This window comes from Lampetra planeri, chromosome 8 (genome assembly GCF_965212315.1).
Source record: "Lampetra planeri chromosome 8, kcLamPlan1.2.h2, whole genome shotgun sequence".
Taxonomy (NCBI): Eukaryota; Metazoa; Chordata; class Hyperoartia; order Petromyzontiformes; family Petromyzontidae; genus Lampetra; species Lampetra planeri.
Genome location: NC_136114.1, coordinates 4,055,656 through 4,071,807, shown reverse-complemented (window position 1 = coordinate 4,071,807; position 16,152 = coordinate 4,055,656). Strand labels below are relative to the sequence as shown.

The following is a 16,152-nucleotide window of genomic DNA, read 5'->3' as shown; positions in this document are numbered from 1 at the left end:
CAGACCTTAATCCCATAGAAAATCTGTGGAGGGAGATGAAGGTTCGAGTTGCCAAACGTCAGCCTCGAAACCTTAATGACTTGGAGAAGATCTGCAAAGAGGAGTGGGACAAACCTGGTGTCCAACTACAAGAAACGTCTGACCTCTGTGATTGCCAACAAGGGGTTTGCCACCAAGTACTAAGTCATGTATTGCAGAGGGGTCAAATACTTATTTCCCTCATTAAAATGCAAATCAATTTTTAACATTTTTGACATGCGTTTTTCTGGATTTTGTTGTTGTTATTCTGTCTCTCACTGTTCAAATAAACCTACCATTAAAATTATAGACTGATTATTTATTTGTCAGTGGGCAAACGTACAAAATCAGCAGGGGATCAAATACTTTTTTCCCTCACTATTTATGGACTGAAAATAAATTAATGTCTACAGTCAGACGTTTAACTGTTGTGTCATTCAGCTTGGGAATTATTTCTTTCACCTGTGTAATTTTTCTTCTTTGAAGCTGCACGTTTTTGGCAAAAATGTATTTAATTAGCAGCCGTGAAGAGCAAAGTCATTAGTTGTTGGTGTTGTTTTAGCACAGGGAATTGGCGGAGCGAGCTCTGCCGTAATGGATATCGAGCACTTCCTTCACGAGGCACAGTCCCATACACTCCCTGGCCTGGGCATCTGCGTGTCAGCGGATGAAGCCTTCACCATGTTTGGCACTGACGGATCAGTCGGTGAGTGACTACACAGGGCTGTGATGATGATTATGATTTGATGATGCCTTATCATGGAATAGCAATTTTTATAGGCTACTATACAGGACTGTGATGATGATGATGATATGATGATCCCTTATGGTGGAATAGCAATGTTGTATAGGATACTGTACTGGACACTGATGATGTGATGCCTTATGGAGGAAAATCAAAGTTTTATAGGCTACTAAACAGTGCTGTGATGATGATGTGATTATGCCTTATGATGGCATAGGAAATGTGGAGTGAATAAAAAAAAGAGTTTCTGGGGAATGATGTTCCGTTGTTTTAAGTTGCTGACCACATTTGCACTTAGAAGTGTCCTTGGACTTTATTTGAGCACAAGCGATTGCAGCGTCCGTGTGATGTATTATCACCCGCACAGGGACAACATGTGACATGTTGAGTCATTGACACGGCGGATTTTTTAGAGCAGGGGGCTGTGATGGCTAGCATGCTGGATTTGCAGTTCCGTGTTGAATCGTTCTAAATGAATGTCCCCAAAAAGAGGAGGGCCCCCCTAACAGTTGTTGCCTGTGCACTGTGTACTGTGTGTACATTACGTTTACCTGTCGATTCAACTGAGCCAAATGGTTCCATGTACGTTCATGCACAATAACTGTTAATTATACCCCATTTTGTGCAATATACAGCAGCATGGTTTTTAATGAGTTAACCAGCTCTTGTCTTCATTAGCAAATTTACTTTTGATCGTTTATAAGGGATACAATTGAATTGCAATCCACTTTAGATGTGTACAGTGTATAAGTGCAACAGCCTCTCAAGGCACTGAACAAAATAGTGGGACATGGTGCTTCACTAAGAAAATGAAGACATTCGTTTTTTTTCAGTGGAGGCAATCATAGGCACAGGAGCAGAGTACACACAGGATTTGGCAGCATGAATGAATTATCAGGGCTTGCGAGTTCCACACCACAGGAGTAACCCCCTCATAAAGCCACGTTACCTTAGGGCTTTCACAGTGGAGAGCAAGAGAAGCAGTGTAGAGCAAGATGAGAGGGGAGAAGTATAGGCAGGGGCGAGCACATGAAGGATTGTTAGAATGATATTTACGTTCTTTCGGGCCTGGAGTGGGAGTCAATGTAAGGATCAGAGTCCTGGGGTGATGTGATTGTATTTCCAGGTGCAGGTAAGAAGCCTGGTGGTGGCTTTTTTATCCATTGGATTCGGAACATAGGGGATTTGGGGAGGCCCTAGAAAACACATTTGTCATAATTGAGTCAAGGTGTGATGAAGGCCATCTGGGGCAAGGGTTGAGGTCCTGTGGAGTTGAGATACGTGGGAGTGGGAAGGGAACAGGAGCTCAAAATCAATGATGACTCCAAGGTTACGCACTTTGTTGAAGGACACACGAGTGACTGGAAATGTAGAGTAGTTTGCGTATAAATTATAAATTGCAACTATTTCGGAATAATACTTTTAAATTGTAATGTGGTTAGAGCTAATTAAAAAAAATGTGCATATAGTTTCATGAAATTATCCAAATAATGTTTTTGTAAAGGTGAATTGTGGTTCACGTTATAGCAGATGGCACGCTGTAATCAATCCACTTTAATATGTGCTGTGGCACACCAAACTCTGAAGGTGACAAGCTCAAATGCCAGTTTGGTGGTCAACTCAATCCATAATCTTTCCATTGCCAATGAACAAGTGCCACTGTTGGCATAGGGCCACCAATGGAGATGACCATAGGCCAATGCTTCTTGTGCAATGAGGCACAGTTTTGAAATTGACTTGGCATACTCTTGATGATGATACCCCCACACAAATTGTGATGTAGCTGCTTTAAAAGTACAGGTTATGTGACTAAGTAAAGCTTTCTGCTTGTATGATCTGCTTGTGTAGGTATTCCAGCCAGACCTGAGGACTTCATGAGCACCAAGAAGTCACACGAGGTGGAGCTCATGTCCAGAATGGTGGTAACGCTGGCACTGAAATGCAATGTATCACAGGTAAACGTCACGTAGGGTCACACCATAGATATGTGGGGTTGTACATGGTGATATCTTTTGTGTTTGGAAGCCAGGTCGGCTGTTTTACCTGTAACAAAAGCTTGTCCTTTTGCACGCAACAAAATTTGGTCTTGCACTTCACAAAGGTATTTATAGGTGATATAGAGACTTGATATAATAATTGATATTCAAAGGGTACAGAATAAGCATTTGATATTGGCATGATGAGTAAAAGGAGGCTTAAATCAAATAAACCATGAGCAATATAAAAGTGGTATGTTTTAAACAATCGTGTCTCTGGCTTTCATTTTGATCATTCATGACCAATATGCCTTGGCAAATGAGAGTTTTTGCCTCAGTGTCTCTTTCCTGACAAAATTAATTTCAATTCACCATTATATTTATCGTGACATCGCTGGATGTCACCATGCTGTGGGTGCAGTACCGGCCCTAGAGGGGCAAGGCGTGCGCTGAATAATAGCGCTGGATGGCACCACACTTTAAGTGCAGTGCCGACCCTACAAGACAGGGTGTGTGGGTGCCGACCGAAGGATAGGGTTGTGTGAGGCCATGACACTCTGGTTGACCTGGGAGGACACGTGACTGGTTGAGTTTACAGGGGGTCCCCAAGAGGGGACTAGGGGGGTCACGTGATTGGGACCCAGATCCTTCCTGAGGATTCTGGAAGGTGGACATGGCCAAGGGCGGAGCTGGCCACGCCACAGAGACTATGAGCCGGGTCCCGAGAGGGACCAGGGTTGTTGTTCATCCTGTAAGAAACCCTTCATCTACGATGTCCGTTCAACGAGTTTCCAACACGTGGACCCGGGCCGAAGTCGTTGGTCCCGATCCGTAGTAGCAGTTACGTAGTAACTAGTGTAGTTAGCCGGGTGGTCACCACCTTAGGTTGTTATTTTGTTAAGGGGAAGTTACCCTGTGTGTTGGAACTGAATAAATGTGTTGCCTCCAAAGTCTACGTCTGCGACTCAGTTGAACCCATTACACATTCATTACGTGTACAAAGGACATTCAAAGGTGCGGGAGAATCACAGAAAGAGAAAAGTCTGCAGATTTTAACAGAAAGTCAACACTGATGCCAACTTACGCAGTGAGAGAGGAGGGGAGTGAATTCCAGGAAACTGGAGCAACAGAGAAGCGACATTTGCCTCAGAGGCCCACTTGAGGCAGATCGGAGGTTGTGAGATGGGACAAGCAATGATACGGCAAAAGCTAAATAGGCCAGTTGACCCAGAACGTGTGTTACGTAGTTGTCGCTGGATTCATTTTGTAATGACAAGGTGCCATTTGTTGAACCAGGAGGGGTAATCACGAGTATGGGTGCGTTATTTATTAACCAACTAGAAGAGGGGCGTAACTGGGTTAAAGGTAAAAGGCGGGGTCAGTCGGGAAGCTCCGGTAACCTGCTCGAAGGTTCTGGAAGGGGGCGTGGCCGGAGGAGGGGCCTGGCCACGCCAGGAAGTATATAAGGGGTACGTGACCGAGGGTTTGGGGCTGTTGTGGGGTCCCGGGTCTTGGCTGCTGTCGCTGTGTTCGCCGTCATCTCTCTTCATCGTCAGCCACGTGGCCGATCCTCTGCACGGCTCCCATCGTTGTCGTCGTTATGTTACTCAGCCAGCTATATAGTTAGATGCCGACGATGGGGCTGTGTAAATGGGTCGGCTATGCGTAGCCGTGTATATGTGTTTGTTGCCCAGTGATTGTGCCTGAAGTGTGAGAATAAATGTGTCTTGGAAGTCGCTCACTACAATTTGATCATATTTAAACCTGAAGAAAAGCTTAAACGTACACAATGAATCATGGCGAGCTGCATGATGGAAATTACCGTACAGAGAGAGAAAGACGAACACGTGGATCAGAGAACAAATACTTTTAATAAAAGATAGTGGGCTTGGCCAAGACGCATTGCAGATGGATGAGGATGGTGATTAAATGGCAGCCGTAGGATGTAAAATACCCCAGCGCTATGACCACCACATAAATGTCGCGAATGAGTTCCGCTTGTGTGCAGGAGTAAGATAAATTGTGGCATCGCGGGATCATGAGGGATGGCAATGGCTTGGAGAGACGCACATCCAGCAGCGGATTTATCATGGCTGATGATGATGATGATGAAAACTCTTGGCAGTGCAGATAAGGAATGCCACCTAGCGTTGAGAAATGGACTACTGAAGGGGCCTCCGAAGTAGTTCTATGATTTACATTTTCTGGGGTCATCTGACACAAGGTGATTTACTGCTTTCTGTGAGTGTTTCAGATGGCATTGTCTCATGACATGGCACAAAATGAATTTCATTGGGTTAAAGATGGAAAAATGATTGGTCCTTCACATGCAGTAATGGTCACTGCAAATCTTAATGTTTTCAATTAAACAACACAACTGGGAAATGTTATTAGCTAGCAACAGGTACTATGCTTGTGTAGCTATCGATCATATTGATGTCACCTTGTTGAATCGACCCACTTTCTAGACAATTTTCTATCGAATGATCAACCACGACTTTTAAGGCTGTGTTAATTACTTTCTAATTACCAAGCTAAAGTGATGATTGCGTGTTATTTATGTACTCGACAAAAAAACAGTGTTCTGAGGTCACATTGCTCAAATGCTAAGGCTCCAATACGCTGATTTGGCATTCTGTTTATTGCCTTGACTCTTTGCGACAGGTGATAGACCTCGGCTCTGGAAAAGGATACCTAAGCTCCTATCTCTCCATGCAGTTTGGCCTGAGGGTGTTTGGCATCGATTCATCTGCTGTCAACACGAGGTGAGAACTGTCCGGTTATAACTACAGCACAAGGCATTTGAAAGTTGATTCAGCGTTACATTTGTGCATTGCTTTTCAATCAATCCGTCTACGTTTGACATCGCTAGAAGGGATGAGAATAAAAATATACAAATGCAGTGCCTGGAATGGTGGTCATGCTCTTGAATTTCAGCATAGCTTGCTCTTGCACAGCAAAACTGTCTCTCAAGACCCACATTGATCACATGGCCAATGAAATAAAAAACACATTATTGGATTCCTATACAAAAACAAAGGGTGTACCCCACCTCGACTCTGCCTGAATATAGTTAATGTCACCATCCTGCCCATATTTGGTTATTGTAACACCATCTACCACCGAGCTTCCGCGTCTACCTTAAAATGTCTCGTTCCGTTGTACGACTCCAGTCCACTCCGTTTTGCCCTTGACCTTCCCTATAGAGTCTTGAGATTCAATGAGACGTGTAATCTCCATATATATAAAAGGCAAAGTTGTGAATGTGTGTCTGGTCAAAATGTTTAGTGTACTTCCCGACATGCAGCAAACTGAAAATTTGCCATGTGGGTACTTTCCAGACTGTACACCATGCAAAAATTATAAAAATACACTTTTGGGGGGGGGGGGGGGGGGGCTCAATAATGCATATAATTTATGCACGGCAAGTGAGCTGTTACGTGAAATCTATCACGTAATCCGTGCATGTGGAAGCGTAACGCATTGTAGTGTAGTGGTTAGCGCGCTGTGCTACGAACCCGGTGACCCGAGTTCGATTCCCGCTCATGGCCACCACCAATGACGATTATTTGAATTGGTCCTGGGCCTCCCCTAGGTCGACTCAGCCTCAAACGAGTAACTGCTGTGGTGTGTGAACATTGCCACTGGGGAGACAAAGGCGGCCGGGCGTGCTGCTGTCACTCACCCCCTTGTGTGCCGTACCGGCCTTCATAGGTGCTCGATAATAGCACTTTCCCCTACAGTCTGTTAAAGCTATATGGGGGATCTTTGTCTTTGGAGCGGTAGTATAGTGGTTCGCGCGCTGCGCTACGAACCCGGCGACCAGAGTTCGATTCCCGATCACGGCCAACCCCCGGTGACGATTATTTGAACCTGTCCTGGGCCTCTCCTAGGCCGATTCAGCCTCAAACGAGTAACTGGTGTGTGAACATCGCCACTGGGGAGACAAAGGCGGCCGGGCGTGGTGGATCCAAGTCCCGGGCGAAGCCGGGTAGTACAGCTAGTTTTTTATATATGCAATTATAAACTGATATGAAACTTGGCACAAGTGCCTAGTGATGTCACCCTCACCATGCATGTAAGGCTACGACTTTGATATTGCTGCTTGTTGCTGCCTGCTTGATGTTTTGGGTCTGTGCTCAGTAACTGTGTAAACAAACTCAACTGATTCATTGCGAAGTTGGCATCGAACAGCTTCTGCTGCCTGCCACACTGGGCTGGCCCTGCCATGTCTCGGTTGTATAATACATACACATACAGAAAACCCGCAAAGAGTATTGCAACACTGATTAACCGTTGTGAATGCTTTGGGATGATTTTTTCAGGGGGGCTGCAGAGCGGAACCGCAAACTGGGCAAGTTCTGGAAGGGTTATAACAAGCGGGCATCCAAACCGGAGGAAAAATCTGCAGCCTGCAGCCCAGGGCCCAATGACAAATCTAACACTTGCAAACAGCAGACTCGTGGAGCTGTGATCAAGCTTGAAACGGCCAACGACTTCAGTTCTTCATCGACCATTGAAGTATGCGTGTGTAAACAAGGGACATTTTGCAATGAAGGCACCGTTAATGGATGTAAAGAAACGTCCTCGGATGACCACACGCAAAGTTATGAAAATGGCTTGAGCTTAACAGAAAGTATGCAAAATAAGTCTGCTGGAACAAACGTTAAACCCGAAGAAGGGTTTGTAGCTTCGTCAGAATTAAATAATTTTTTTAACAATCGAGATGGTGTGGCCTTAAGCATTGGCACAGATGTCTCTCCCGAGGGGGACCTCCTCCTAAAGGAACTTACAAAAATTATGGAAGTGCAAGATCTCCGTCCGAAAGACCTGAGTGTGGAAGAGAGGGCAAGAAGGAAGCAAGTCAACCTCGAGGCCAAGTCGAGCAAGGAAGGAGGCGTTAACGCACAGACGCTCCTCACCTGCTGGATCACTCCTGACACGGAGATTGGGCAGCTCATTACAGGGATGGAGGTAACGTCTGTGTTTATAACTACAACGTGCTGCTGACTTGCATGGTCAGCACAGTCAGGAGCAGGTTCGTTTAAGAAAAAAACAAGAGTGAATTTTCTTTTTTACTGCCACTCAGAGGAAAGGAAGATCTTGACATTTCAGTAAAATTGCCTTGAGGATTATAGGGAGACAATCTTAAATTGAAGACGATGAATGGAGTTTGGTTTATGTTGCTGATATTTCACTTCATGTCATTGGAGGGTGGTGATTGTGGCTAGCATTGGTGTACATATCAGTTTCACTTTCATTCAAGCATTTAAAGGATGATAATTGACTTCATATTCTAGTCATTAGTGCTACTCCAAGCAGTGACATTTTTATTGTGGACTTCGGGATTCTTGGTTGGCTCAGAGCGTCGATTAGATGTGTCTCAACAGTGGCCAACCATAGTAAAAACAGATTCTCATGGTTGGTGAATTCAATTATCTCAGAATAGTTTCCAATGACCACACAAACACCCATTGTATGCAATGTACTTTAACTCTTAACGTATCCACACTTTATATGTATGTACGTTGAACTTATTTCACACCGTACATAGATAACTGCTAGTCGGAGGTTGTGGGGGAACAATTCTAAATAAATGAGTTTTCAAAAGGCCCTAGGTATGTCTCTGAATACACTAGCAACTCACGAACTTAGTGTAATGAGCAACATCTGGTTGGAGTAATAGAGCCTTACTCGGTTGACAACTTGAGAGGTCCTGTGGTGTCTCTTACTGGGCCATTCCCCAGCACATGCTTCTGTCTGGGGAGAGGTCCCTATGTTGATGTTTTCAAGGAGACGCTTATAAATAGTACTCTTATTCATCCCTCACTCTCTTCAATATCATTTACTCTCACTCTTCACAATGACCCTCTCTCTTGGAAGTTGCCTTTTAAGATTGCCGATTCTCTCACCGACCTGACTGATGCACATTCATTGTTGAGAAAGTAAAACATTGGTATAAAATTGTTGCATTAGATGGCAAGAAGATCTAGAAACCTCATGAGTTGTGGTTTGTAATTGTCGTACGTGTATAGTGTACTCGTGCATAATTGTACTGCATTTTTCACCAGTCTATGCGAAGCAACATTTTTTTGTCATTCATTTATTATTATCACCCAGAGGTAACCTTCCTTAAGTCGACGCAGCATAGAACATTCTTTCAAATTAAATGACAGTGGCATAGAGGAGGTACACTTTACCTCCTAATTGCTTGGGCTAAGACATATGAGCTAACTTGCTTACTGCGCAACACTGAGTGTCCTTCAGGTCTGTCTGCTGGAGGGTCGTCTCCCTTTATGCTTACATGGAATAAAAAATGCATGAAAAATAGCCCTACCACACGAGAAGTTTGGGCAATCAGCATTACACGTTAAAGAGGGGGGGGAGAGAAAATTGGCCGAAGTCCACCTATGCCTGGTCTGCTTGTGGTTGCAACCAAAATCGTCAGCAGGATTTAACAAAACAATATTTCTGACCTAAGTAATTCTCTGACATCTCTTCCCTGTGCGGTGTGGTGGTAAGCTATTTTGTACATTGTGGCTGCTGGTAGGCCTCTTCACTTCCCTGATGTGCATCATTAGAGCTGTTGTACATGAACAACTAAATGCAAGACTGTGATGATGACGATCACTAAAATTACCAAGATGTTACTTCTGAAATGCTTTCACGGCATCTGCGTTTCTTGGCCCATCCTTGTCTAACCTTTTTGGGACAAATAGGTACACAAGCAGATTTTTAAAATATACTTATGGACATGAATGAATAGGGTGCATGTTACAGTATTAAAACAAGATGTGACCCAAGAAACTAATAGCTCCTGTAGGATACGTAACGAGGCTGTGTGTCCCGGCATGTGTGACACCACGAGATTAAAGCTTATTAATTGAGAACAATTTTTTTTTTTTATAATCACTGTCAGGATCTTGTCCTATCGATGCCATATTGACACCGCCACAATGATGCATGGCCATGTATGGGAGTGATGTCACTCGAAGTTCTTGACCGTGATTTTAATGGCCGTTTTCTTTTTGAAGAAGGTTAAAGTTCACGTCGGAGGGCAGCTTGGGAAACGTCGCCTGGGTACCATTATTGCGAGATCTCTTTGCGTTTTGGGTTGCTTTATGATACCAGCAATCTCAGCAGTCACTTTAAGTGAGGGACTATAGTGTTCAAAGAGGCCACAGAAATGTTTTTTTTTTATGGGGGGTTCTCAACTTGGCTACCATAAACCCCCAAGGGCCTGCAAAGTGGTAAAGTTTCACAGACAAAAGAGGGTCGTATGTAAATATGTTGAACTTCATTCGCACTATACGTAGCCAGCCATGCTAATCGGAGGTGCGGGGAAAGGACAGCAAGCTAAACATAAAATTAGTTCTAAAGAAATTAGTTTTCGATCTAGATTTAATAGTGCATATTAGTGGCTTCCTAATATCGAAAGGAACAGCGTTCCAATAGGCCGCAGAAGCGCATCTGAAAGTGTGTGATGCAGTGACCGTCTTTGTTCGATGGCCAGCCTGAAGCCACTGCGAGGATGAACAGATGTGATGGTATACGCTCCTTGACGAAATCGGCAAGATATTTTGGTTCATTTGTGGCAAGCACTTTATGTGTAATGAGTGTGACCTTAGAATGTATTCGTTTGGCAACTGTAAGGCAATGCAGCTCGGTGAGCACTGGACAGACATGGTCAGATCTTGCAGTACCTGTCACGATACGTGCCAGAGAATTGTGTACACGCTGCAGCTTTGTAATCTTTTTGGCAGACATCCTTTAGAGTAGTGAGTTGCATTATCGAGCCTTGTCCGTGACAAATCCACACGAGCAAGCACCCACTTGCACCAAACTGCTGATCTAGCTTAATATAATATAGCCATACATATTATACGGTCCTTTTTCTTAAAAAGCTTCAATAGGTCAGAAAACTTTTTCACAAAGTTCCTGAAATGGTACATTTTGCCAATCCCTATATAATGAGTGTTTGCATTTGAGAGTTAAACAGAACTTGAAAAAAAGCAATGCATATCAAATGATGAATCTCTAAAATCATGCATATACAAATCAGGAACCTGTTTGCTGTACTGCCATCACTTGGCCACCTTGCAGGCTAGGAGTTTAATATTTTAATTTCATTTTTTGGTGCAATTGTGAACAACAGCCATATCAGACATTAGTACATCTAATCGGCATGATCAGTGGTTCACTTCAACTCAAAGACACAGTCCTGCAAGGTGTGTGGTGAAGTTAGGAGATGTCCATGTGCCCGGCATTTGAAGGCCTGAAGACCAGAATCTGTGCTTTTTGCCGACAATGTGTTCAGGGAGGCAGTTCCATATCCGGACAGCAGAGTGAAGGGGCTTCTGCCGAGGGAGCATGATCTGGCAACTGATGACATCTGCATGTCTCCACCAATCTTAATCTTATTAGTCACAGGCCTGTGCCATGAGGGATGTACGATGGAGCCGGGATACTTCCGCTGTGATCTATCTTGAGCAGAGTTTTCTCGCTCTCGCATGTCGATATTTAGTGCTTTGGCATCTGATGTAACGGAATAACGACATGCCTCTCTTTAGGTGCAGCACTCTTACGTGAACCACTCGGTTTCCAGTAGTAGGTCTCAAATTTAACTGTTTAATTTCCCATGCAGAGAACCATCTCAGCTAGTTCCAGCTTCACTTGTGTTCTTTAGCGGCTGCTGGTATTTCCTCTGCACTATGTCTATTACTTGATCATTTGATGCAAAATCTGACAATTAATTAAATGTAAATAGGTCTTAGTGAACATTGCTATAAGTTACCATATTAGTGCATAATTGAAGTAGTAATTATAAATAATACTTTACAATTAAAACTACTATTAACAATACAAACCGAGAGTATGACTTGTAAGGTTCATAGGTAGGTTTTGTATTTTGTAAGTTGATTTGTGACAACTGATAAGCTACAATAATCCGTACCTGCTGCTTGTGTGGCTCCCAGGGCAGCAATACGCGCGCTATGCACCTCTATCTCTTCCGTATCGAAGTTTTTCCAGATGTCCCCCGAACACCTGATAGATTAAATCTAGATCTGAAGTTTTCGTGACTACAGGGATCCATACTCTTTGGTTCTTTCGGTAAAGTCACGTAGGTATAAAATAAATTAAATTATTTTATTTTATACTTAAATAAATACATTTATTTTAATTTTATTTTTATACCTACGTGACTTTACTGATAGATTAACTTCTCTTACCACAGCTCTTCCGAGCTGTTTTAGCCACGCATCAGTCTTTTTTGTTTTTGATTATTTAAACAGTGAGAACTATTGGCTGAGTGTGACAGCACTAAGCTCAGTATTGATTTTGCATCCATTATTTGTGCAAACATTGGTTGATTTGGTCAGGGAATGCATGCAAATTAAAAGCATATTTTTTTTATCTAAACTATTTTTATTTTACCAGCTAAGACCCACTGAGCTATTTAGTTCTTTTTCAGTAGCGACCTGGCCGCAAATGATAGCTCAAGGAAGTGGCTTATTACGTGGACATGTATAGCAGCCAAATACTCTTAAACGCATGTTTCTAAATGTGGAGGGAAAAACTGGAGGACCCAGAGAAAAATCCATGCAACCATGGGGAGAGCATACAAACTCCAAATATACAGCAAGCGTCAGGGTCGGGATCAAATCCACGACCTCCTGCATACCAGGCGAGGTAGTTAACATCTCGCCACTGTGACAAGATGTTAAGAAAAGCGTTTGAATTTGGACAGAGTACATTGCGAACAGGAATGGCAGCTGATTAACTTTTGACAAATGGCAGCCACAGAGGGAACTCGCCAGAGAAAATGACTACCGTGGAGGTAGAGCAATGAGATCAACTGATGTTCAGGAGATGATCGACAAGGAGCAGTAGCAATGTGTAGTGGTGAGGCCTTCATCCAGCAGTGAGTAGATAATGGCTGATCATGGAATTCAAAAGATCTTTCGCAAGCGTTATGTTGTCAAGAATGTTATCATCAACGGATGTGATAAATATGCAGGTGAATGTATAAACGTATGTTTTAAAAGCAAAACCCCACCGTTAAAAAGGGTCAAATTTAAGAGTCACTTTCACTGCTTTAGCCGCTTTGATTTTTGTTATTAGATTTCAGTTGACTTCATTGGGTCAGCATGTCGTATTTCCTCTCGTATTCCCAATCGTTATATTTAGACGATAGAAATTGATCGCCACGTTATAATGTACTCTGCATGGAAAGTCAAATTGTTTCCAAGCTCAGCTGTGAACGGCTTAGCTCCCCTCTCCAGCAGATGGAATTTGAACTTTCACAGCCTTACGATTATGAGTCATTCGCCCTTACCACGGTGCCAACCAAATCGTTTATTAGAGGACTATCAATAATACATTTGCACAGAATGATGTGCACATTCTGTGCAAATGTATCAATAATACATTTGCACAGAATGTGCAAAGAATGTGCAAATGTATCAATAATACATTTGCACAGAATGTGCACATCATTGCTTGAATAAATAATCGAGTTCTGGGCTCCCTTCACTTCTTCCCCAAGGGCTCGCCTTTTGTGCACCATTAGACTTCATGGCCAACTCTAGATTTGAAGCTTTCGTGACTGCAAGGAATCATATTCTTAGGTTTTTTCGGTAAAGTCACGTAGGTAAAACATCAAAATTAATGAAAATAAAATAAAATTAATTTTGATGTTTTACCTACGTGACTTTACCGAAAAAACCTAAGAATATGATTCATGGCCAACGACGATCCATCACAACGTTTAAGCATATACACGAAATTGTAAAAACAACACCTTTTAAATTAAACGTTCTAATATGTGCACGCGTGTAAAAAGGTGTGCTCTTTCACACCGTCAAGTACTGTCCACGAGTTGCTTAACTATAATTAGCTTTGTAGTGTGACAATTATTACAAGTCATTATTAGGTTTTCTCAGTTTCTAGGTTGTATCAAGTGTTTTTTTTTACATATAGGCTTTCGCCCGATGATGATAGATGTAATTACCAGTGAAACGTCGTATTCAAATTGTAAAAGTTGTGGATTTACTCTCCAACACACGGTGGGCTGAAGTAGTAACTAATTGGTGCGTTGTTTACGTGACAAACCTTACTCGCTGTGTCGGGTGGTGGAGGGCTATGACACATTCATACTTACATGATGTAACCCAAAAACCTTTATTATGAAGTGTTTTTGTTCTGGTAACACTTTATCAGGCTTTCTGCTACTTGTTTTCTTTTCAGTTTTCGTCTATTTTTAGAATCCATTTTTTTTCTCCTAAATTGGATCCGGAAAAGGAAGAAACTAACAGTTGAATGCATAAGAGAGCAGACACAGGGAAAGGCAAAAGAGTTGTAAGTGAGGCAACAAAACAGAGAGATAGCAATCGATGCATTAATGAGATGGAGACTGCACAGAGGCACAAGGTATATGCAACAGAAGTGTAGACAGAAAAGACAGCAGATACAGAGAAAGAATAAAAACGTGAGAGAAATATATATGGCATGCTCTTGTGTTTAGCTGCTGTTGGAAAAGTGTTTATCTGCTAATCTGGCTGTGGTAATGTGCAGAGAGGTATGTGGTTGTTAAGCCAAACTGTGCTGGGTTTGATACCCATCTGTATGCATTTTTCAAGTAGGTTTGGGTCACCAGAACCTGTACTGTTCGGCTGGCTGTCTTCAGTAAGAATCAGTTTAACACGTAGGCTTTCGCGACCAGTATTATTCATAATAAAGACTTTTGGGTTAGATCGCGTAAGTATAAATGTGTCGCAACCCTCCACCACCCGACACGGCCAATCGGTAAAAAATGTGTCACGTTAACAAAACGACAATTAGTTACTTCTTCAGCCCACCGGTGTGTTCGCAACCCTCCACCACCGTGTCGGGTGGTGGAGGGTTGCGACACGTTTATACTTACACGATCTAACCCAAAAGCCTTTATTATTCAGTCAGAATGCTTGTAGGCAGACTAAACATCAGCACTGTCATGAACGAGATCATACTTCATGAGTAGAAAGCATGATCTAGTTAATGTGAAGCATTAAGCACACGCATGGTTGAAACAAAATTACACCATATGGGCATTTTTTATATTAAACATATCAATTTTATATTAAACATATCAATAACTTGTTATATAATTACACATGTTTCGTATCGATCCTCACCAACTGCTTAACTTGCGGTGTGGAAACCATGTGCTTTAAGGTTGAATGTAATTGCCTAATTTGACCCTGAAATTCAGACTCAAATTCTAACCACTCTTGATACATTTGTTATTTCCAGTGCTCTATTAAATGTATGCTTTGCACGTGTGAATATGGTTGCTTACTATTCAACAAGTCAAAAACGTGTAAGTGATTTCTTGCTCATATGAGCATTGCGACGATTCCCATCTTCTGTTTACAGCCTTTAGCCAGTCGTAGACATTCCACATTCCTTTGGCAGAAGCCAGTCTATCCAGAGGACAACCACTGTGTACTTCCCCACAAGATGGTACTAGTTTTAATAACCCGGAAGGGTGATGGGCTGAGTCAACCCCCAACCAGGATCCGATTGCGAGCTTCTCGCTCAACCGTTGAGGCTCCTGTCCAGGGTTTATTAGAGTGCTCCGCTGTTGTGTTTCAACGATTGTAAATTGGCAAAATTCTAAACCCTGGGCCAGTGTTCTTCAAAACAAGGCCCGCCGGCCACTGGCGGCGCCTGGTGGCCTTTAGTGCAGCCCCTGACGTGCGGGCCCACCCGACAATACACAAATGTGAAAACACTCCTTGCTGGCGGTATGGCGGCCCACACACTGATGATGTCTCGGTGAAAGTGTCCCCCCCCCCCCTTCAAATTTTGTGAAGAACACGGCGCCTGCGTTAATGCACCCTGCGTTAATCCAGCCCTCCGTGTCGCCTACGGAATGAGTATCTGATGGGAGGAAGGGGGAGGCTGTGCGTGACGAGTCGAACGTGTCTGCACCGCAGACGGGGCTGCTGGTGGGGCTGCACACGTGCGGGGACCTGGCGGCCACCACGTTGCGGCTGTTCTCCGGGAGAGCGGCGCTGCGCGGCGTGTGCAGCGTGGGCTGCTGCTACCACCTGCTGACCGAGCCACCTCAGCTGCACAGCTCCCCGGCAGCAGGTACGGCCGGGTCCCCCCCCCCCCCCCTTGGCATCTGTCTCACTTGTACGTGTGCACCAAGATTCCCGCGATGTTACCGTTTCGCGATGAGATGTAAATTTTTCACGATGTGGCAATCGTCACGATATCCTTTTTCCCCGTAACTTTATGAATTTTTTTTTCACGAATGTATCGGAGAGTTTTTATGCTTTGTTGTACTTCCAGAACAATTAAGTAGCTCAAGCAATGTCTTCATATATCTGTCTCTACACGTAATATTAAAGTCTTTCAAACACAACC

The 16,152-nt window shown here is 43.3% G+C and overlaps 1 protein-coding gene across 3 annotated transcripts in view; it reads left to right on the top strand.

Annotated features, from left to right (window-relative positions):
• The window catches only part of LOC144720219 (putative methyltransferase-like protein 25), a 34,357-nt gene that overhangs the window by 8,076 nt on the left and 10,129 nt on the right, over positions 1–16,152 (top strand). For 2 of the 3 annotated variants that reach the window (XR_013585734.1, XM_078596736.1), the window contains exons 2-6: positions 581–724; positions 2,612–2,718; positions 5,404–5,504; positions 7,065–7,713; positions 15,717–15,873. Coding sequence is in view for 2 of the 3 variants with exons in the window: in XM_078596736.1 (XP_078452862.1) it covers positions 581–724; positions 2,612–2,718; positions 5,404–5,504; positions 7,065–7,713; positions 15,717–15,873 (1,158 nt within the window). In the remaining variant the exon portion in view is untranslated. The remainder of the gene's footprint in view (positions 1–580; positions 725–2,611; positions 2,719–5,403; positions 5,505–7,064; positions 7,714–15,716; positions 15,874–16,152) is intronic. The other variant, XM_078596737.1, reaches the window with a different exon arrangement.